The 25,650-nt window shown below is 30.6% G+C and overlaps 2 protein-coding genes across 2 annotated transcripts in view; one reads left to right on the forward strand and one right to left on the reverse strand.

The window, feature by feature from the left end:
* The window catches only part of LOC119608152 (AP2-associated protein kinase 1), a 186,671-nt gene that overhangs the window by 92,797 nt on the left and 68,224 nt on the right, over nt 1-25,650 (reverse strand). The gene's annotated exons all lie outside the window — the stretch shown is intronic.
* Nucleotides 1,316-5,668, forward strand: LOC119608142 (amidophosphoribosyltransferase). Its single transcript, XM_037962436.1, has 6 exons — nt 1,316-1,555; nt 1,616-1,791; nt 3,797-4,117; nt 4,178-4,789; nt 4,857-5,199; nt 5,280-5,668. Exons 1-6 carry the CDS (start codon nt 1,531-1,533, stop codon nt 5,429-5,431), a joined length of 1,629 nt encoding a protein of 542 aa, XP_037818364.1. The 5' UTR covers nt 1,316-1,530; the 3' UTR covers nt 5,432-5,668.

A 25,650-nucleotide genomic window follows, 5' to 3' on the forward strand; every position in this document is an offset into this window, starting at 1 on the left:
ATTAAAATAGATATCTTTTGAAGTACACAGAGGAAAAAAATATACACGCCCGGTACCAAATTGACACCAAATTTTTCAATAAAATCCGTTGTCAAGTATATACATACGTACAAAAACAACATGTCATGTAGACCATGCAACTTTGTCAACATTACAACAATTCGTTGTCGCAATCATAACTTTATGCACATCCGTTGTCTAAATGTTAACAAATGTGGTAAGCTAACTATTTATAACGCATTTTGAGCTTACCACGTTTGTTAACTTTTAAACAACGGATGTGCATAAGGCATAAATGGTGCCATATAAACTATGAACCTATTCATCTAATATTACCTTTCAAAATTTCGATCCATACCACCCATAATGATGTTATAGGGTATAAAATGCAATAAAATATAATTGCAACAAAAATATTGACAATCCACAAGAAATTAATCAAATATGCATAAATACTCGTACGATACGCCTAGATTAAATTTAAGAATGAAGTAGTTCAATGAGCCATTCTTTAAAGACGTCATTGCGTACTTGTAGCCCGAAGAAGGGGGGCTTGTCATTAAATGAAATAAATAAAAAATTCAAGTGTTTTAAGAATGAATAAATAGAATGTAGAGATAATTAAAACACTATAATATTGTTATTATTGTTTACGCATAAATATTTATTAGAAATTTTTGTTTATTTTATGCGTCATTAAAATTTGCCTATTTTAGTTGTTGTTGTTGTTTACAATAAAATTAAGTAAGGTTAAGATTTTTTTTAATTTGAAATTCAAACAATTTAAGAAACTTAAACCGTTACCAGCAAAACAATAAGTATTCTTATCTGTTATTTAAAGCATGGGAATATTTTCATTGCTGTATCTGAGTCAAATGCTGATCTCTTTCATCATGTTAATTATTTCTTATCAATTATTTTTTTGGTTAATTTTATTATTTTAATTATATTGTATGGAAACCTTTTCAATAAGATTCATCAGTTTCATTTTGGTTTGTTAAAAACGTGATGAATTCATGTCTAAAATTTCAGTTTTAACTTAATCCAGCCATTGACTGACGGACTTTTGTCGAGTTATTCTAATTTGACAAATTTAAATAATTATAATTTGTTATACACATTTTGGTCTAAAGTTGTTTATAAGATTTCGATTAATTTCAGTTTTAGTTTTTTTTTGTTTAAAAATAGAATAAATATGTTTATTAAACTCGTGCTAAAAAATCACTAACAAATTACAAACAGATTTTTTTCAAATTCTTATCAGTTGAAATTTGTGTACTTGTATATATATATACATATTTAGTAGTTATAGTAAAAACTACTTATATTGTAAATCAATTAAACGATCAACCGATCGATCGATCAATAATCTGAATTCATTTTCAATATATGGCTTTATACTTGAGAAAATATTAACAGTTTGAAATAAGTATTCAAAAGATTAAGACGTGCTAAGAAGATTATTTTTATAAAATAAATAATTTTATTTAATAATATTTAAATAATAAATATTTAAATTTGCAAAAAAACATGAATTCCAATATTACATCAAGTGGTAAGTTTTTGTGTTTCTAAGTTAAGAATTTGTGTTATTATTAAATATATGAAATTTTAGTGGAAATTACTGCTGATTCAACAACAGCAAATTGTTGTGGTGTCAAAAGTTTGTGCTCAAAATCCTTTCCCGACAAAAAATATAAAGATGTTCAACCGAAGGGCAAAGAAGTTTCTGGTCTAACATGTGAATGTGGTGTATTTGCGGCGATTGCTTGTGGTGATTGGCCCACACAGGTAAGTTTAAATATTGTTAATAAAATATATGAAAAATATACATATAAAATAAGTGGGAATGTCATGGACGACAGTTTGTGCCAAATTTTATAAAATTATCTTGAAAATTGAGACCTGCAGTTTGATTACATGGTTTACATAAGCGGACAGACGGACGGAGATAGCTAAATCGATTCGAAAATGATTCTAAGGCTATTGGTATACTTTAAGGTGGATGTAGAGCCAATATTTCTTTCGAACATTTGAGACGTTATAGAGGCATTTCAAAAATTTTCGAACAGGTTTTAGACCTTGCCCTTTCCGATTTTGATGATACTTGTTACACACATTCTTTGTATAAATACGGAGTTTAAACCTAGGCCTCTACCTGTGCGCTCCTTTACCAGTGCCTCTGGTGGGAATCGAACCTACGACCTCTGGTCTGACTGACTAGAACACTTACTACTAACCTATCGGAGTCACAAATCTTCTCCCTTATTCAAGATAAATTATCCTCAAGTAGGAAAAAATCTTTAAACTACAACTAAAACTTTAACAGACTCAGCAAATACAAGAGATTTTTGAACAATTCCAAAAGTATTTTTGTGGTAAATTATGAAAAATTAAGTCAAAGATATTTTTTCGTAAATACCTTGCTCCGTCTGATTACTGCTTATCAGACGGAGCAAGGTATTTACGACAGTACAGTTTCCCTGTAATGATCTCTCCAGATTTCAGCAACTCATAGTCGATATGATCCTTTTGTATAGAGCACTACCTTAGCATCATTTATGTACCAGGTACATTGTACCTATATGTCGATTCTGGTAATCACAATGAATCAAAAATTATTTTCTTTTATAATATGTTGAGAGTCCTGTATTTATAAGTTATACATATACCTATACTTTTTGACATTTTCTGATTTTTTCTTTTTTTCTATGGTGGCGTGTCATAATGTCCATAGACCTTATGACACACCTTAAAGCGACAAAAATTTCATAATGTCCATGGACGCTTATCTCGAAAAGAATTGCTCCTTAATTTGGTGTATGTTGCATTTGGGATTCCTTTTAAAAAGTGTCCTGGATAGCCGAGCTTCGGCCGGGCCCAGGGGTTTTAAACTGTGGGGAATTTCGAATACCGGCTTCGCTAAAATAAGCCTTTTTTGATAAATGGACTCTTTGAAATCCATGGACTTTCTGTGGCATTGCTCTTGGACATTGTGACACGTCATAATGTACATGGACATTATGACTCAATTTAGTGGGTCATAAGGTCTATGGACATTATGACACGCCACCTTTTCGATCAGATATAGTCAAAAGTAAATTTTTCTGTACAGATTCTTATGTTTCAATAAATTTAAGCTGCAAATAAGGTTTTGTCAAATTTAGAATATAAAAATCTTGGTAAATTCAAAATACTTGAACAAATTTCAAATATAATTTCCAAATATATATGATTCCTTTCAAAATCAATTATTTAACTGCTCTTTAATATACGTTATGCAAGGCAGCTTCCTATTCAAATATTTTACCAAATTACCCATTATCAAATTCTTTGTTAATTGACCGATTTCTATAGATCAATAAACTTGATTGACATCCATTAAAAATTTTTTAGCTGAAATCGTAGATCGTTATTGTTGTTATTGTTTTCGAAATACTTTTGTTCAATTTTAAATGCGTAAACATGTTTTTGTTTTTTGCAGAATTTCATACACATTATTAATATAAATAATTATTAAAAATAAATAAAAACAATAACAACCCATAACAACAATATGACGTACAACAACAAATTGTCCTTATCACTCACGCTTCAAGTCAACCAAACATATTGCACATGTGCTGCAATTAAATTTTATGTGCACTAGAACGCGGCTTTTTGAGGAAAATTCAAAATTTTTATTTTTGTTACTAATGTAAATTTATAATTAATGTGTGCTATTGACAACAACACTTAAATATTTACTGATAAGAATTTTCAATAAAATTGATATTTTGTTTATACTTGTTCATAGATTGATATCGCTCAAGTCATCTGTTTGGGTCTAGTTGCCTTGCAACATCGTGGTCAAGAATCGGCCGGTATGGCCACCAGTGATGGCAAATCATCGAAAAAATTCAATGTACACAAAGGCATGGGCATGATTAATAACTTGTTCAATGATGACTCCATTAAAAGATTAAGAGGAAATTTGGGTATTGGTCATACCCGTTATTCCACTGCAGCGGCCTCTGAAATGGTTAATTGTCAACCTTTTGTGGTACACACTTCTCATGGTGCCTTGGCTATAGCTCACAATGGCGAATTGGTGAATTGTGAACAGTTGAGACGAGAGGTACGATTTTTTGTTCTTTGTTTCTAGGGAAACATCTAATGTTCTTCTATTGTTGAAAAGGTTTTGGATCGTGGTGTTGGTTTGTCTACCCATAGTGACAGTGAATTGATAGCTCAGTCTTTGTGCTGTGCCCCTGAAGATGTTTCCGAACATGATGGCCCTAATTGGCCAGCTCGTATACGTCACTTTATGACTTTGGCTCCCTTGTCCTATTCCCTGGTCGTCATGCACAAAGATAAAATCTATGCAGTACGTGATTCCTATGGTAATCGCCCTTTGTGTATTGGTAAAATTGTACCCATTACTTTGGGTGCTGGTAGTGTTGATGATTGCCCGGCCGAAGGTTGGGTGGTTTCCAGTGAAAGTTGTGGTTTTCTTTCCATTGGTGCACGTTATGTACGCGAGGTAGAGCCCGGCGAGATTGTGGAATTAACTCGCAATGGTTTTCGCACAGTGGACATTGTCGAGAGACCAGATTACAAACGTATGGCTTTTTGTATTTTTGAATATGTGTATTTTGCACGTAGTGATTCTACGTTTGAGGGTCAAATGGTTTATTCTGTAAGATTGCAATGTGGCCGTGAATTGTTTAGAGAATCTCCAGTGGCAGCTGATATTGTTAGTTCTGTACCAGAATCTGGTACAGCAGCGGCTCATGGTTATGCCAGAGAGGTGAGAGGTTTTGTCATTAATAACAATTAACAAAGATTTTTTATATGGTTTCTGTTTCATGTTTCAGTCTGGTTTACCTTTTGCTGAAGTTTTATGCAAGAATCGTTATGTAGGTCGTACTTTTATCCAACCCTCTACCCGTTTGCGGCAATTGGGTGTGGCAAAGAAATTTGGTGCTTTATCGGAAAATTGTGAGGGTAAACGTGTGGTTCTTATTGATGATTCCATAGTGCGTGGCAATACTATTGGACCTATTATTAAGTTACTAAAGGATGCTGGTGCTGTAGAGGTGCACATTAGAATCGCTAGTCCTCCCTTGTTATATCCCTGTTATATGGGTATTAATATTCCTACCCGAGAAGAACTGATAGCCAATAAGCTGAATCCCAACGAATTGGCCAAATATGTGGGTAAGTTCTTGATTATATAGATACAAATTTTAAAGAAATATGAAATACTATGCAAAATTTGTATATTTATTTTTATACAGGCGCCGATAGTTTGGCCTACTTAAGCGTGGAAGGTTTAGTTCGAGCTGTACAATATCGTAAGGCTTCTACGAATCCCCTTAAATCTGGCTACTGTACCGCTTGTTTGACTGGAGAGTACCCAGGCGGACTGCCAGAAGAACTAAGTTGGTAGTTCTTGTCCTAAAGCCCTAAAAAGTTATAAACCTTAATAGATTAGCTGTAGCTTTATAGTACTAAAATAAGTTTAATTTAATTTCTTTTTTTTTTGTAAATTTATTTTATAACCTTTAAAAATATGCATAAACCACACATACATAAAAAACATAATGTTTCCATAATATTTAAAAATTATGCAAAATTAAAAACACGTATAAATAAAAATGCGGAGACAAAATTTAATCTTAATATTAAGTTTAAATAATCAAATGTTTACATAACTTGGGAGCAGGTTATTATGCCTAATTTCGCTCACACAGACACATTATATTTATGTTTCGCGCTAAGGGATACGGAAACAGTCAAATACATTGGCCCAACACATTTGATAACTTAAATATATACGTATTTTTTTCTTTAACATATTTAAACATTTAGCAGCTACTGCTACTGCTGCTGTTGTTGTTTCATGTCACTTTAAATGCAAATTTCAAATTTCATTTGCCAAGTTATACGACATAATTATCCTGTCACATGATTATATATATTTTTTTACTACATTCCTTTTTTAATATTTGTAAATGTTTGTATATATGTATGCAAATGTGTGTGAGAATTGTGTTTTTTTGCCAATGCTAAGGAAATTTATGCAATATGTTTTGTTTTATAATGTCATCATCATCATCTTCATCAGTGGTTGTTTAAAGGCCTCTTTTCGAAAAGGCGTTAACATTTAGAGAAGAATAAAAAACGGAAAATATTAAATAAGGCGCAAATAAGTAGAAACAAGTGAGAATGTTATATTCGGCTATGCCGAATCTCATATACCCACCATCAAACTGTATGACCTAAAAGGAATGCTTCGCTATAAACAACAGGACTTAAGTAAGTAGGGTAAATTATAAACCGATCCACATAGAGAGATTTTGGATCGCATGAAACTTATGTGTGTCGAATTTCAACGCTGTAGTCGTACTTTTAAAACAGATATGCCCGTTTAAGCTGTTTTTTGGGGGTCCACTTGTATGGGGGCTATCCGAACAAACCTTACCTATAGAGAATATTTGTGGAAAATTTCAACCCTCTAGTTTATTCCGTTTGGACTCTATCGTGCTTTCAACAGACAGACGGACAGCCGGACAGACAGACAGACGGACAGACGAACGGACATAGCTAGATCGACTTAGAATTTAATAAGGACCCAGAATATATATACTTTTGTGGGTCTATGAATAATATTTCGATGTGTTACAAACGGAATGACAAAGTCAATACCGCCCCCATCTTTTTCGATGGTGGGTATAAAAAAGAGAATACAATTTGAAAATAACGGAAATTGAATTCATAAGAAAAATTGTATTGTTGAAATGTATACCGCCATAGACCGCAAGCTATACTGAAGATTAAATGAATAAGGTAAGCTCAACAATTTTACATATAAAATAAATTTGTTTTTTCCAAAAATAAGATTTTCACTAGAAATTTGTTATTGAAATCAGTTATAAGTTACAAATCCAAATTTTTTAAACTGCTCTTATTCATTTCACTCACAGTGTTTTTCCATGAGTGCGAATGTTTTTTTTTAGACTTACTATACTTGCTTAAGCATGACTTATCAGTTTATATATATTTTTTTTCATTTTACGTAAACAATGGCTAAATATTCTAAACGGGCGTTTAATCCTGTGGATTTTTTCCACTCGGTGTCATCATTATATTGTTGTGGAATAGCTTTTTTTTCATTTTGCAAATAATTTTTGCAAAAATGTCAAAATATACTTACACCCTCCAAACTGAAATGAAGGATTTTGGAAAATTTTGTTTACAACAAAGTGTGAGAAATTTGTTTATGAAAAAAATTTTACGTGTTATAAAAGGTTATTGTTTTTGGTAGTATTTTCAAGTTGATTAATTTTTTTCTCATAAGATTAGACAGCCCTATAACCAGCAAAATAGAACATAACTGTAGTTAAGGATTGCTGGATGTATCGTACAAATAATATAAATACAAATCGTTGAGTTCAAGGATATGAATCCTTCAAAAAATTTAAATGCCATTTTAAAACATCTCTACAAAATCTGTTTTGTAGCAATAAAAAACTATCAAACATATAAAACAGACACTTTTTTTGAAAAGACTGCCACACCCGTATGACGACCAAAATGTTGACAGCAGTTATTTTTTTCCATTTTTTACTCAGGAGGAGTTTTCTCAACTTCATAGAAAACACATTTTCTTTAACAGTAACTGTTTTTAGTATTTTTGTTTTCAAACGACCACTAGTACTACTACCACAAGCATACAAAAGCGCCACAAAACATGCTTTAAAAAAATACACATTTTTAATAACGGTTTTAGAGCAACAAACACTCACATAAACACAAACGGAAGAGGAAGGAAGTATAAATTGAAAGCTTGCGTAGCGTTAAAAGATGTAGAGTAGAAAAAAAAAAACATAGGAAAAGTGTACTTGCAGACGTACGTTGTTGATGCTGTTGTTGTTGTTGTTGATGATAAAGGAAGTTATGTAAATTAATGTTTACTCAACATCTTTTTTAGAAATGAAAATAAAAAATAAGTTTTCTTTTAAAAAACACTCTTGCAGTAGTAACATGAACTAAAATAAAAACATAATGCCTTCGACAAAGGCGTATTTGTGGTTGCGGCTTTTGTTTTATGTACCACTATAGCAGGCATTGGTAGGTATTATAACGTCCAGGATTAGAAAACTATGATTTTTTTGTTTAAAGAAGATGGTTGGTTTCCAAATCGATCTATAGAAAGGAATGTGTAGTGGAGGCTTAATTTATCGTAATGGAGCTACAAATAGAACTAAAATTCGTCTCGTTTAGTACTGTTGGGGTATGGTCCTCTTATAAAACAAAACATTTTTAACCGAAAAATCCGTTTCTTTCAAAGTAAATTTTCACTGAAGTGTACGGTTCATTCGATTTAAACTTAAAAACGTCTTTATCCATCAACAACATTCATATGATGTTTGTCTAATCCTACAAAAAAAAAAGATGGGACAAGTGAGGAGAAGAAAATAAATAAATGAAGCGATAAAAAAAATTGCAATAAATTTTCGCAAGTTAAGGTTTTTTTATATTTTATACACTGCTTCATGTCCTTTGAAGAAAACCGAAGTGGAAATGGGTGGCTGGATTTTGCAATTTAATATAAATGTGCGCATATAATCAAACATCCTTAAACGCACACTTATGTAAGTATATGTATGTCCTTTTAATGTGTAAGTGTGTTTGTAAAACCAAACAATTCTAATAATAAAAACAATAATATGAAAGTCACTTAAGGTAAGTAAAGAAAAGTAAATACAGATTATGCATTTTGTAAGAAAAAAAATAAATAAAAACAAGAATATTTTCATATAAAGCTAAAAGCTCTAAGAATTATAGCTAATATATGCAAATGTTATAAATAAGTAATGAAAGTTATATGAAGTAGAATAATGAAAAAAGGACTATTTGAACACACCTTGTAAACACTAGCTTTAAATCCTTAAAAATGAAATCATCATAAGCATTTAAAGAATAAAATTATTTCATAGCTATTTATTTAAAACACTTAACTTATAAATACATATTTATGTTTTCTTTTCCAGCAACAAGTGTTTCTCACCAGCCTATATCACCAAACACATTAATCTTATCAACTGTAGAACGTGTTTGGCATAAAACATTTATTATAAAATCCTTAAAAAGCCTTACATTGTCATCTAGATGGTGTTCATTAGAAAATCAAAACATCCTGTTAACATTTACTACTACTGGTCATTTTTGCAGGTCATTATAGCTATTCCATCAACCATAAAATGTCGTTTGCTTTTACATTATTTGGAAAATTTATTTATATCTTCCTTTTTGGTTGCATGTAAAGTTGACATTTTTCTCTTTAACAATGTAATGTTTTATTTTTGACTGAAGGATGTCCTGTTGCCAAACGGACAAAAAAGACAGCTTTAAATTATGGACGGAGAGACGGACATTAACATTATTTTATTATTCCTGTATTTGTTTTAAACTATTTGTTGTGTTTAATTACAATTTTGTTTTTTACTTTTTCATATAAAACAAGTTTCTTTTGTTTTGAATATACTGTTAGAATGTCCTTTGCCGTGTCGTTGGTCTCCTTTCAAAGTCTTAGACGTTTTTGATGACTGCCTGGCTGTTATTTGGTTTTGTTGTGTTTTAATGTATCCTTTCTTGTTTGTTGTCTTGCTGTGGTCCTTTGGAATAATGTTTCAAATTTATGTAAATTTTCTATAAAGTTTCCTGATTGTTGGTCTAAAAATTGACGGCAACAACACGTTACTAATTCAGTTTTTCTCTTAAAGCGCTTTTGTATATGGGGTAAACGAAGTATATTTTTATTTAAATTGTTAAATATTTTTACTATAGAAATTTATTTATAGTTTAAATGGTGTTTAAAAAAAATTTTTTCCAACAGACTTAAATGTTACTCTTCCCTATTTTGTGAATTAAATAAAAAATAAATAAAGCAAATAAAATGTCTAAAAACCTTTGGTAAGGTCTTCGAAAGACATATCATTTGCTATACATATGTATGTATAAGGAATAACTGATCTTAATTTGGGTCCATAAGGTATGTAATGTCATCCGAAAGTTGATTTTAATAGTGATATAGAAAGATGGATACTACAAACTTTCCCAGCAAAAACTTACAGAAATTTACTAAAACAATAGCTTTTAACACGGTGACGACATTAAAGGCAAGTACTTTCCACGCTTGCTTACAAGTAGGGAGTTACTTGCCTGCACATAAGGAGTTTAGTAAGCAGTTTGTTTTTGACAAAAAATACATTGTCAAATATATACATACAACAACAACATGTAATGTAGACCACGCAACTTTGTCAACATTGTCACAATTCGTTGTCGCAATCTAAACTATATGCACATCCGTTGTCTAAAAGTTAACAAACGTGGTAAGCTGAAAATGCGTTATAAATGGTATATATATATATATATATATATATATATATATATATATATATATATATATATATATATATACCACTTTTGTTAACATTTAGACAACGGATGTGCATAAAGTTTAGATTGCGACAACGAATTGTTGCAATGTTAATAAAGTGTGGTCTATATTACATGTTGTTGTTGTATGTATGTGTATACTTGACAATGGATGTTATTGAAAAATTTGGTGTCAATTTGGTACCAGGCGTCTACATTTTTTTTTTCTCTGTGTATGGAACTATATTTTGGGTTTAGGCCAGTTTTATGATTATGATTAATGATTAGATATGGCTTAATATATAAACTTTAAATACCAAAAATCCAAGTATGCAATTTCGATTTATATTTGTAAAAATTCCAACCATTTTAAAATCTGAACCCCCCAATACAAGTCAACCAACCATGAGATGACACCAACATGCCATAAAAAATGCACTTAAAATGACAAAAGAAACAAAATAACACAATAAAAAAAAGCTGACGAATGCAAGTCACACGAGACGAACAATGTTGCTATTGGTTGACTAAACAAATCGTACAGGAACTTTAACGCCATCATGATTTCAACAACATTTTCTCGCACACTAATGAATAATAGGAGTACAACATACAAAAAATACATTTAATCTCAGAATTTCCCTGTAATAAACCGGAAGTGAAACATTGTATTAACTGCATTCTGGCTGCCATAATGATTGCGTTTTAGTTTTTTCTTTTCACTGGTATTGTTATTGTTGCATAAATGCAACGCTGAAAATATATAGTTTTTATTTAATCCTCCATTAAATCCGTTGTAATAGTTGTTGTTATTTTATTTGCTTTCGTTTCATTTTCAAAATAATTATTATGATTATCTGTAAAATATGAATGTAGTATAAGTATTTATAATTACAGTTAAGGTTACAGAAATAGCACAAATAACATATTGAATACATTTTTCGAAAGCGCCAGCATTTAGTGAATTATGCATTTATATGCTAAAATAAAAACTGGGTTTCAATCAAGTAATTTTGCTAGAGTTTGTGCTCTTTATATCTCCAACACTATAATTATCATTATTGTTCCCCAAGTGCAAGTTGTTCATACAGAAACATACAAGCAACATGTTTACTGACTTGTTGCCACAAAACAAAAACAAAAATAAAAATTAACTCGAAAAACACAACTCTGTAATCAATGCGCGGGAAAATCACTTGATAGCACGCGATGACATTTTTTGTTACAAACAAAACTCAACTCATTTGCTGTTTTGTGTTATTGTCGATGTTGTTGCAGTTGCTTACTTCTTGTTGTTGCTATTGTTGTAAAAACGAATTGAAACCCATGAAGCTGAACCGCAACGTAGTTACAAATTTACCAGACTAAACTAAATACAAAAAAAACGTATTTTCTTTTTTTAAATAATAATAAATAAAATTATTGCAATTTTATGTTAAAACTTTACAACACTTGTTATTATTTTAATTTAGATTTTTTACTTTTTATTTTTAATAATTTCCGCTCACACACTATTTTTGTAGTTTGTATTAGAAATGATATTTTAAAAACTCTAATTCATGTTTCAATTTTTTTATATTTTATTTTCTGGTTTCCTTTTTGTTGTAAATTGTTAGAGAGACCTTTTTTGGAGTTTGTTAAATTATTCTTACTCTTCTTGCTGGGGGGCTTTAATTTGATTTGATTTAATTTTAATATTGTTCTAATTCTATGTATTTACCTTGATTGTTTGAAATTAAACTTTTTTGCAGGCAAGAAACTTTTCGGAGAGTGTGTATAGGATTTTGGAGTCCTAATCCTAATGTGAGTTTTTTGAAAGTATGCAAATGGTTTTAATTTCATTGGTTTTCGTGTAAAATATTTAAATAATTGTGGAATAATTTTAAAAGTTTAAACATGACATAAATGATCACGAAACTATGTGATTTAAACGCTCTATATGTGAATACTTATAATACAAATGGTTTGGAACTAAAGGATTCTTTTAGTTATAATCGAAACTTTCACTTTGTAAAGTGGTATGCAAATTGGAAAAGATCGAAAGATAACCAGACACATGGTTATATCTAGATTTTAAATATATCCCTCTATTTGCTGTAAATAAATCTTCATTGGTAAGGAAGTCAACTGACATAGAATAAGATTTAGTTGTCTGTACATGTCTACTATAATTGGGATGGAATATCCTACACATCTAGAATTCAATTTTCAGTATTACTGTACTTTTTCTATATTTAAATACGCGACTTATTAAGAACTTTGTCTTTATTTAAACTTTCATATATTAGGTAATAGACTTGTCCATGAATAGTATATAAACTAATTCAATAAACTAATCTCTAAACTAAACAATATACTAGTCCAAAATATCATCAGCATCAATAGATGCTAATAGAACTGGTTCATAGACTAGCCATTTGTACATAGAATAGTCAATAGACTGGTCCAGTAACTACACAATATACTGCTCCATACTACTTCACTGACTATAGTCGGCTTCATAGACTATAGTCCACAATCTGATTAAAGGCTTCATTATCAATCATCTAATCTAATCTCGAAAGCAGTTTGTATCAGTTTTTTTTATAAATAAAACTGAACTAGAACTGAACTAGAACTGACTAGAACTGAACTAGAACTGAATTAGAACTGAACTAGAACTGAACTAGAACTGAACTAGAACTGACTAGAACTGAACTAGAACTGAACTAGAACTGAACTAGAACTGAACTAGAACTGGAACTAACTGAACTAGAACTGAACAGAACTGAACTAGAACTGAACTAGAAACTGAACTCGAACTGAACTACTGAACAGAACTGAACTTAGAACAGAACTAGAACTGAACTAGAACTGAACTAGAACTGAACTAGAACTGACTGAATGAACCTACTGAACTGAAACTCGAACGAGAACTGAACTAGAACTGGAACTAGAATGAACTGAGAACTGAACTGAACTGAACCTAGAACTGAACTAGAACTGAACTAGAACTGAACTAGAACTGAACTAGAACTGAACTAGAACATGAACTAGAACTGAACTAGAACTGAACTACGAACTAAACTGAACTAGAAGGAACTAGAACTGAACTAGAACTGAACTAAACAGACTAGAACTGAACTACTGACTACTGAAGGGAGCTCGTAGATTGGCAATTCCCTCTTCCATCCTTGTAGAGAAACAAGGACACAGCTAGCCGATATTCGCACAGAAGCTTTAAAAGAATTTTTACGTTTTCGTGAACAGTACTTAGGAACCGTAGATACCGCAATGAGCTTGGTGTGGACCTTTCCTTTTAAAGAAAGGAAAATACATTCAGTGTCATATTCGAAGTGTAAGCTTTTTCTAGCGAATTGATGAATCCTAAGGATTATCATAAAAAGATGATAGTAAAATAAACTTGAAAATTAAAAAAAATAATACATCACAGGATTTGCATACATAAAGAACAATAATTAATTCTGATCTTTCTAGTCAAAAGTCATTGTGTTTGAGCCAGATTTAGTTATTAAGCTATAACTTTAATAAAAGTTCTTATCATGACCCTTATTTTTTCACTTCAAGCACCTATTGCTCCGTATTAAATAAAAGTCATATTTTAAGCCCAAACAAAAGCTCAGCTGCTAAACTTCCCATTGCGTGTTGCAGCATGTCTGTGTAACTGAGAGTTTTATTAACAATTGTAAGTCTAACTGACTGACTATGGCATTGCGGCAGTATGAGTTTTTCTTTTTTTTTTTAACAAATGTTGGTGCATTTGTTTTGTGAATTTCCACATGGGCGCTCAACTGAAAATTGTTTGAGGTTTTGTTATGTTTTACTCTGTCCAATTTTGTTATTGTTAAGGTTTTGAAAACAAATAAAAAACCAAAATAACAGATGAAAATTTGCACCACTTGGCACACTGTGTATAGAGTGGCTGGCGTATGGTAAAGTTCCCGTTCCCGTTGTGAACAACATTTTTTTCATTTTTTACTTTTTTTCATTTGTAGTTGTGGGAAAATAGCAGAATATTTGCGAAAATGAAATAAAATAAAAGAAATGAAACAACAACTCCCACTTGAGTGAATTATAACCTCCAACTCACGACAAGTGCAACCAATTAATTGTCAGTGATTGTTGCATGTCACAGAGACTCTTCTTGCAATCAGCCTGCCTGAGGCATTAATTTTGTCGCTTCACAAAACCATGACTAGCAACCATTGTTGCTAGTGGCTTCTTTTTCATATTTCATTTTAGTTTAAAAAATAAATTAACAAATAAAAATAGAATAAAATAAATTTTTTTAGAAAAAAAAAAACAACATTAAAGCGTCACATACATCTTGCTCGTTCAACATCATGAAATACACTAACAAAAATCCTACAAGTGTTGCTTGTTTTTGTATGCTCCCCAATTTTCGGTAACACGCATGTCCTTGTTAGACTTTGGAGCTCTGCCCCTCTTAAGTGTTTGAAATACACCATGGTTTGGAACTTTACTTGTTTGTTGTTTGACACCAGTAGGCGTCTAAACAGTGCGCCATCTAGTGTTTTATTTGGAAAAAATATTTAAAAATATGTCTATTTCACCTTGTTGTTGTTGGGTGCTGGAGCATTTTTGACAAATTTTTGCACGGGTATGTTATATGTGAATTTGTATTTTTTAATAAAATAAATTTTGCGATTTTATTTTTATTGTGGTGTTTTTTATAAAACACGTATTCATCAAAATTTTTTTATGTTATCAAATTTGACAATTGTGAGAATTTGTTGTTTAAAGATTGTGTACTTTGATTACACTTTGGTAGTGTATCAGTTTTTTTGTTTTATTTTCATTTGATTTCATGTCTGTTACCTTGTCTTATCTGACGGGGACACGTAGCACCAAGTTCACACAAAAACTATACAAAATTATCTCAGGTTTTGTTAAAAAATAAGAGTCAAAAATAAAAATGGGTTAAAGTAAAAACAAAGTACAAATTGTTTGGATAGTATTATATTTTCACACGGTGCAGTTGTGAAATATAGGCGCTGGAATTTGTAGGTGCTTTCAAGAGGAAGAGAGGTGAGTTTAGCTACAAATTATTTAATTATTTCCCGATTTTCTCTGTCCATTTTTGCTCTATCCAAACTCGTTAGGAATTACAAAAGCTGAGCCCAAATTGGGTCGATATGTTTGGGTATTTTGTAGCACGCATATCTCCTTTGTTATCAATAGCAACTCCTGTTAATAAGTCTCGTAAAGCTTAAAACATTTTAATTTCTTACGTCCGATTTGATCTGAATGCGATGCTTCTTACTTAGGGAGCCTGTTGAGAAGCCTTTTTATGTTTTCAGAACTAACAATAGAACTGACAGAATAAACTTGTTTATCACCAGCTAAGTGCTCCTAAAATATAGATTAGTCCCTGAAAGTCGCGGATGTATTATCAATATCTAAAAAGTTCAGAGAGACATTGTAAACACTGATCTTAAACGGACTTTTTAGTTAGGTGGCAGTTAGTTTGAAGGTGCTTAACACAGGCGTTGTGTAAGGAAGCAGATATCTATGTCAGCCGTTGAGAAGTTATGGATTATGGATCAGTCTCCAACCGACATTTACATAAGTATAAACGAAGAAAGAGCAATCGCCCTGATTGTAAGGAAACGAATAAGAAGTTCTCAGAATGTTTAGTTTAATCCCAGCAAATCAACTTCAAATCTTCAAACCAAAATTATTTACTCCTAATCTTTCAGGAAGTCTTAAACTCCACATTTATTTTATCAATCATCAGTTATTTAATGGTACAGTGAAGTTATTCTAAAATGTATTTTTAATATCTAGAAGATTGATTTCTTCATTAGTAAATGTTTTGTTTAACAAATTACAAAAACTTATATAATTGAAATAAAATTTTAATTTCTTAACATATTAACACGCAGTACTCTCATCACTCAAATACCCATTTCCTTGTTTAACCGTTATCATTTTTTATTTACAAACGAAAAATTACCAACAGAAAAATGGAACGCCCTCTTAAACACTTTTAAATCTATAATTTAGGAGCAGAAAAAAATGAAAACTATTTTTGTTTTATTTGCACTTTAATGGAAACACATATAATTAATATTTTTACAAAATACCAGACAGTCTAAAATTTACACAACAACAATAAAAACCTGACGTACAAACGTAATAATGAATGGGTCCAGTCTCTTACGGGTGAGAGTATCCGTTGTTTATTAGAAAAAAAAAAAAAAAAAAAACACACAAAATTGTACTGTACACCGTCAGTAAAGTCACACAGCGGAACTAAAGAAATGTTACCAACAGCGGCCACCGCAGCAAAACAGAACGAAAATATAAAACAGAAAAACCTAGAAGGCGAGATTTTATCTTTGAGAGTGGCAAATAAAAGTATGGACTCTAGAAGTTACTCAAGCGTTGCAACTGAAACAAACTCCAAAAAATGAGCCAAAAACTTAAAAGAAAATAACAATGGTCAGTTGAATGGTTGGTTTGTTTGAAAGCGTTTCATTATACTATTAACAGTATAGGCCACCCTAAAAGAACCTACTTGCAACTCTAAATACTTTTGCCGCTTTTTAAGTGTTGGGCGAAGTGAATGACGACTGACTGCAGCAGCAACAAATGACTGACAACTGAATATATACTTAATGCGACGCTAATTCTGCATGTTACTCTATTTCATTCAAGTGGCTGGCGATTCATTCAACTATTTGTTGGTGTCTGTACCTTGTTGGCCGGCCATCTAGTCATCCATATATTTATTATACTCGCTTTATTAGGGTATGACTACTTGTGTGCAGTATTATTTACCTTTTTTCTACATTTTCTCTTTAACTTCTCAAAAAGATCTGACGACCAGATAGCCACGGTCAAGTTCACGTTGGCGTGTCATTAGCGTATAAAAACGGTGCAACTCTCATTGTAACACTCACCCGTAGCAGCATAAACAAATTATAACAATTGAAATTGTAACGGATCTGTGTTAATACAACCACCACAATAAACTAGAGTCCTTTACATACAATTCCTTATCCTTGAGCTCAAGGTGCAACTCTCTTTCTCTGGCTTGGCCTTCACTTTACAAGTTCCGCTTGATGATGAAGATGTTGATAAAGATCTTTTTTTGTTATTCAAACACGCTATAAATTCCTGTAAAGTGATATTGAGCACCGTGACTTGGCTACTTGTTTGCGTAAGGTTAAGCCAACCAACCCTCTCTTATGATCACAAACACATTTTCTCTTTTAACCATTGTGTGTCCTTTTTTAGTTGTGGGAATATAAAGCAAATGTTTGCATTAAATAAATGATCTTTTAGTTGTATTTTAAGAAATTTCTTTATAGAACTCTGTGGACAGGTGAAATAATTTTAATTTAAAAATTTCATTTAATTATGTTTTTTCTTGTTTTTGTTTATTGTTAAAATTATATTGAATAAAATTAAAGTGGATAATTTTATTATAATTGAAAGTAATTTCAAAATATTAAAAATCCATTTAGAAAAATATTATAAAAGAAATTACTTAAAGGATTGTAAAACTAACGACTCTAGTTTGTCTGCATAAAGGCAGCTGCTTTAAAGGGTTGTCTTAAAACAGCTTGTTTCTGTCTAGGTTTTCGGAAACCGTTTAAAAATGTAATTAAAAATGTGTCTTTTAAATAGTAGCAGGAAATAAGTTGAGTTCAAACCTAGAACGCCAAGAAGTACACAGAGGGAAAAATAAATATACACGCTTGGTACCAAATTGACACCAAAGTGTTTATAATTTTTCAATAACATCCGTTGTCAAAATATATTTATACATACGTATTACAACACTATGTAATGTTGTCAACATTGCAACAATTCGTTGTCGAAATCTAAATTTTATACACATTCGTTGTCTAAATGTTAACAAACGTGTCAATAGTGAGTTTACCACGTTCCTTAACATTTAGATAACGGATGTGTATAAAATTTAGATTTCGACAACGAATTAACAACGCAACGTTGTCACTAGTCACATAGTGTTGTCGTACGTATGTATATACTTTGACAACGGATGTTATTGAAAAATTATAAACAGTTTGGTGACAATTTGGTACCATATATGTATCTATTTCTTTTTCCTCTGTGTACTACACATTTAGAAGCTAGGAAACAAAGAATAATAAGAAGTTGGACTATGACATTGTTTTACAACAATAACATTTCCTTCTCTTCACAGACGAGTTCTGTGTAAATTCAACACACTTGTGAGAACTCAATTCTCTCACAATACTTCAATACTTTTTCGCGAAAATACCGGGATAATAGGACTTGAACGACGTTTTTTCACAAACACATAACTATTTTTTAATTTTTTACACAATTTTATCGCATTTAACAATCCGAAATATTTTTATTTTTCACAAACTAAAAAAATATTTTTTTAATTTTTTTGACAATTAATTTTTGTGTGTTGAAATTAAAATTGACAAAACAAAGTTGTATATATTATTTAAAATAAACTTATTTTTTTTGCAAAAAAAGAGATTTTAAGTCCGAAAAATATATTTATTAAATTTTTACTGATTAGATGTGGGCAAAATAAATTAAAAATTATGCAAGTATGTATGTTTGGAAAGTGTGGTGAAAGTGGTTGGAGCTCCAATACTAATACAAAATTTCTACCAATACATACTTAGAGTTAGGTACCGATTGACTTGATTACGTACCAACTGACAAGCCCCAATTTCTTTAAATTCTTTGCTAGGAAATTTAACAATTTCTTTATTTTTTTCATTACAAGAATAATTCAATGTTTGGAATATGATTTCAAACTGGAACTATAAATGTTTTTAATTTCATGTTGCTTTTGTTCGAAAAGAATTCGCATCAAAAGATTTGGAATAAAATATTCAATATAAATAAATATCTGCCCAATGACTTGGCAAATTTTATACTTTTAGTAATTTTTCGTTGATTACCTGCTAAAATATTTAAATTATTTTTGTTTTGCAAATTGAATTGAACATTGAATTTGACCAATTTTAGAAATGATTATGTTAAGTAAAAGCTATTGTCTATTAAAAAATATTTTTCTTAGAAAACTTAATTTGTAAGTTGCTAATATTTTAAGTAAATATTTAAGTTATTTATGGAGCAAAATAAAATCAATGGGAAAAATTTTCCAGACACCAAAATCAACAGTTTTATTCAAATGAACTGAGCAGGTGATTTGTTGTCAAAATTTTTGATGTAAATATTTCAGAAATAAAATATTCTGAATGATTTGGAAAAATAAGGTGGCGAGGAGAGCTTAAGGTTACGTTCTTATTTCAAACAATTGTCGAAAAATTGATTGATTGTTGTCTTGAAATCTTAGTCAATATTAGTCGTCAACATCGTCGAAATTCATAAAATTTTAGAAATCGGCCATTTTATTAGCGATCCATCGAGTTGGTTAGTTTCGAAGATGTTTAACACCTGCTTTGTGTTGAAAGACCCTCATCTTGGTGTATTGCAATCCCGGAGTAAAGAGGTGCTACCAGTACCTCCAGTCTGCCGGTACTATAAACTTGTGATGACATTTCACTCCCTGGCTAGTCCTTGGATGATTTGACATAGGGTCTAACCAGAGCACCACATAATCTGGTACTACGTGTGGAAGTTGCCCACAGGACTTGTCCCGGCTGGTCAGTTGGCTGAGGTTCCCTCGGGATCCACGTAGTGGCTGAGGTTTAAACTCAAATTCGCGAGAAGGGGGTGCTTAGTTATAAGATTGATACACAGTTTACGTCAACACTCCTAGTTTCTAGGAGCGGTACAAACCACAGAGCAAAGCTGGGGATTAATAAAATGTTGGATTTGAGCTGATAATACAAAGATTGGATATGCGTTGGTGTTCGAGGTACCATCAGATACTTGTATCTGATGTATTATACGATGTTAGTCGGATGGAGTGATGGTGTGCTGAACTAAACGGAGTGAGATGTGGCGGAGTTGTTAATACCTTAACCTTTAATTTATCAGTGATTTTCCTTCATGGTTGAGTGTGTTGGAGTTTACTCTAAAACTTTGTGAACTTATCACAGTAGGTCTTTGTTTCCACTGAAATAAGTCTGGCTAATTAAATATAGATCCGTGATTCGGACTACCAATTCGTCCCCTAGGTGTTGTTGGGCGACTTTAAGAGGTCCAGGAATGCACTGGGGTGAGCCTTTAGATGATGAGAATGTTTATAGGGGCGGAGAATTCCTCATAACATCAATAGGATGTTTTCACCTGATGTTGGGTCCGCCCCTTCTATCGATTTAAAATGAGATAACAACATAACTTAAAAATAGATCAACTAACATTAAAAATAAAAATTTATTACAAAAATAATGTAAAACACCAAAAACATGAATTTGTTGCCACATTGTAAAAAACTACTAATAAATTCCAAAAAGAAATAATTTATTTATTAAACAGACACCAAGAAAACATATTAACTGCAAGAAGTCATGTTTTTTCTACAATAAAAGTAAAAGTGAATAAAACAATTGAATATGAAAATGAAAACAAACAAATTTAATGAATGAAAATTATGTTAATAAAATTTACAACAATAATAACAAAAAACAACAGAAAAAATATTTATTATATGGACAAATTATAATAATGAATTCTTTATAAAAAAAACAACAAATTAACATAACTACAACAAAAGTAAATAAATAAAAACAAAAAAAATAAAACAACTTGAAGTTAAATTACAATAAAACAAAAACAACAGTAACGAGAAATAAAAAAACAATCTTTATGCTACACAACAACAACAACAACAACAACAAAAGCAACAGCAAGCGAAGAATAATAAAACAAACAAATTGAAGAAGACATGCAAATTAAGCCGGCTTCATAAATAAATGAGAATTTTAAATGAAATTGAAAGACAGACGAACAACTAAACTGTGAGTGTAAAAAGATCACACACTCACAGGAAGGAAATTAAAATAAAATTTGCAGTTTAACAAATACATATGTATGTATGTATGTAAACGATAAATTCCTTAGATTTGAAAAAGAGCGAGAGAAACATAAAAGGAGAGTGTTAAATTAAATGATCTACAATTTTGCATTTGAATTTTACAACTAGATTAAATTAAATAAACATTTTTCTTTAGGCTTAAAGGAAAATTTGCCTTAAATACAACTCTGTTAGGTTGCTACCATAAAATGGTATTCAGGGCATTTGAATTTTACAACTAGATTAAATTAAATAAACATTTTTCTTTAGGCTTAAAGGAAAATTTGCCTTAAATACAACTCTGTTAGGTTGCTACCATAAAATGGTATTCAGGGAAGAGTATTACAACACTGTGTGAAGAAAACAAATTTGTGATGATTTTATTTTTTGACATTTAACCATGTCAAATAATATTTTTGCCGCTTTTTTCAGTTACTTTTTCCCTACATCTTCTAACAAAAAATAGCCAAGTTAAGAACAAGCTCAAATACACACACTCTTTGTTTTTCAATGCACACTCTTAATGGAATATTAATGTGTGCGCTCTATTGAAAAAAAGGGGGCGTTGCTTATAATGCTCTCATTTCCAATAGAGCGCGCAAGTGCAAGTTTATTTTCCCTTGAAAGCACTGGAATGAGAAGTAAAACTAGTGTATACTTTGAACAAGTAAAAAGCACTTGATAGAGTGAGTAAGCTATAAGAGTAATAAACATAATGGCCTGTATAAGTTAAAGAAAAAAGCGCCGAATCATTGGAGTATAACGGAAAGAGATGGCTATAAAACAAAATGGCTGCTATCATCAGCCGGCTAGCAATAGATGGCGCTAGAGGTGTTATTAAGTTTTGTTGAAACTCTTGGTCTAATGTTCAAATGCTGGTAGAGCGAAAAAGAAGTTTTTAAGCGGTTTTAGTTAAAGGTGGTGGTTGAGTGTGTGTGTATGAGATGTGACAAACTTTAATATTTAAATAAAATTATCAATGATACTTTGGTTGTTATTAGTATTAAAATTTAAAGTGTTTTAATTTATTTAAATTCTTTTTTTAAAGGCAGACAAATTATCTACAATTTAAATTAATGTCTTAATATATCTTTTACAGCCTTTATTTTTGTGTTTTTCTTTTACAGTTATGTTTTTATTTCCGCTTTAAATTCTTTAGTACGCGCATCTTATTTGCCACAAAAGAAATTCCTTTGGCTGATTTACAGTTTTTTTATTATTTCTTTCAATTGTGTTTTTTCCTTTTCATTTTCTTTTAAAGTTTTCATATTGTTTGTCTGTATATGCATTTAAATATGCAAATTTGTGTATGTGTTTATATTTTAATATTTGGTTGTGTTGTTGCTGTTTTTTTTTTTGTGTTTTCCTTGGTGTTAGCATGTCCTGTAAGCATTTATTTCATGCTCGCTTTGCAGTCATTTGATTACAGTCTTCTTAATAATGAGTGTCGAATATATTATGTCCAACGAGTAACCGACTGCAGTTGTTTATTTAGAAAGTAATCGATTACATTTTATAGGTTTGAAATAAAATTTTCTTATATAATTTCGGATTTTTTATTTTCTCACAAGTTATTTCACTTTGGTACATTTCAAAAAACATGATCTCGATGTTATCTGATGTCATCGATAGTAGTTTATATAATTTTAGTTGTATGAGCTAAAATTAAAAGAAGCCTTAAGCGGAAAAAATGGTGGTACTTTGGACTAGCTTTCTAACTATCTCTTTGTAATCTATGGAGTGGCGATTGGCTATCTTGCAGGACAAGAAAATGCTAATTTGGGTAGCCGCTGAATAATACTTTAACAATAAGATTTACTTGGACATATAGAGGAACGGACTTAGCATCTCTCTTGAATTATTAAAATTTCAAGTTTAAATTAATCGTTTTATTTACAACACTACTTCACACCGTTTTCAATATTTGTCTTTTTTTCTGTTTTGTTCGCCTTCCTTTTGCATTTCCTTTTTATTTTCTGGCTTCTGCTGTTGCTATCTTTCGTTTACTAATTTGTACTTATTTTTTTACCACTTTTATTTCTTTCTTGTTGTTGTTGTTGTTGGCCATTGTTTATGTCTTTTGACCGCCTTGGGCGTTTATATATCACTGAATTCCCAAATCAAGGAGTACAATGTGCATTTTTTGTTGTGTTATTACTTTTTTCCATATGTATTTGTTGTTTTACACTTAATTTATTTCAGTTGCAGTTATTTTAGTTGCTGTGTTACACTTACGTTATTGTAGTTATTATTGTTGTTGTTGATTATATGTTGGTCCCGATTAGCTGGGATAAGTCATAATTATTAAGCTCTTAATATACAGGTGTAATTTTAAAAGGAATTTGTGAACATTTGTGTTTAAATTCCTTTTTTGAGGGGCGTTTGGTTGTGTGTTTTAGGAATTTTTGGGTGGAAATTTCACAAAAATTCTTTGGTATTTTAATTAAAGGGCAAATAATATTACAGTTTGGTATTTAGGTGGATATTTAAAGTGCATTTGTATGTAAGAACTTAAACATTTTGAGTTATTTTGTTTATTAGGATACTTTAAACTTTAAAGTTATTGAAAAGTAAGGTAAGTTGCATTACCCAGCCACAATTTCTATAAGTAATGAGTTAAAATGATATTCAACTTACTTTTCACTACTTATTAATAAGAATTTTAACTCATTACTACTTAAGACTCGCTTACAAAAGAAGTACATAAGGAAGTCATTACAAATAACAAGTTAAAAAGTTATTTAGTTTTATCCACAAGCAATAATAAGAACTTATGTAAATCCATACGGAATATATTAGTAAAAGTAAGGTTCGAATGATTTTTATATAACATTTTGTATCATGCTTTTTCTTTTCATTTTAAAAAAAATTTAAATTTTAACTTTTTTAAATTCCTTTTTTATTTTATAATTTAAATAACTATTATCAGATTTTCTTAAATATCTCTAGCTTTACTGAGTCATAAATTACTCGCTAAGGCACTGCCCTCTAAGCAAATAAAAACCACCACCACCACTAACAACAACTCTAATAAATTACATACAGATCTTTTTGTTTAGCAATGACAATTTACCACAGTTTAGATATTTTAAAACTTTAAAACTTCGTTTCGTTGGCAAAATTTGTAACAATATTTCAAATTTTATAACTTGCATGGATTTAACAAATTTTCCAAATCATAATATGATACAACAAAACAAAGGACAACAACAATAAGAAAAATATAAAAAAAATAATAATAAACTAAAGCAGCCATGCAACACTTTAGCTGCCACACACCAACAAAATAGAGACAACGAGATCTTGGGATAAACCATGAAAAAAGAATCTTTCTTAAGTTTTAGAAGGTTTTTTTTAAAGTAATTGTCCCAAAACACCAACAACAGCAACAACAATAAAAATAAAAAATAGATAAAAAAGCTTAAGAACAGACAATACCACAAAATTTATTAACAACCACCTCGTTGTTCACTACAACTACTAACACATTTTGCATAAACACTACACACAGATACACACACCAACTTACTACAATCCTGGTTAGAAATCTCTACATTTTACTAGTAAAAATTGTATGACAAAAACAAAAGATGAAAAAAACTAAAGAATAGAAAACCTTTAGTTTGACTTTAGGGCATGAATATGCATACAAGAGTCCATATTTTAAACAGAAAAAAACAACAAGAAACGCATACAAATAACCGGGAAACCAACAACAAATAAAACAAAAATCGTTAAAAAATATTTAAAAAAATATACACACTTACAAATTCCTTTACGAAAAAAATTTTGTTTAAAAAACGGAACAACTAGAGATGCCATATCTTTACATGTTTTTTTTGTCTTTCTCTGCTGTTTGTTGTTGTTTTTTTACTAGATAACAACCAATATTTTTTGCAATTTTATGTTTTGAACTTTATTGGCCAAACAAAAAAGCTAGTAAAAAACTATAAAATATTTCTTTAACATTGAAATTTCTTTAAAGTTTAAAATTCTAATAAAAATTTTACCAAATTACTTTGTATCTTGTTTGCTTGTTCATTCGTTTGTTTGTTTATTTATTTGTCTGTGTATAGAAATGTCTACAAAAACACATACACTTGGATGTGTGTGTGTATGTAAATTAGTAAATTTTGAGAAGTGATGAAGACAATAATTTAAACATTGTTACATTAATGAAAGCTTTGCTCTTCATTTATAGTTTTAATATCCCTTCTCCACATAAAAAGAAAATTCCTTCCATATAAGCAAATACA

The sequence above is a fragment of the Lucilia sericata genome, unplaced genomic scaffold (assembly GCF_015586225.1).
Source record: "Lucilia sericata isolate MDLA Ls3-8-SP2 unplaced genomic scaffold, ASM1558622v1 Contig000021F_arrow, whole genome shotgun sequence".
NCBI classification, from domain to species: Eukaryota; Metazoa; Arthropoda; class Insecta; order Diptera; family Calliphoridae; genus Lucilia; species Lucilia sericata.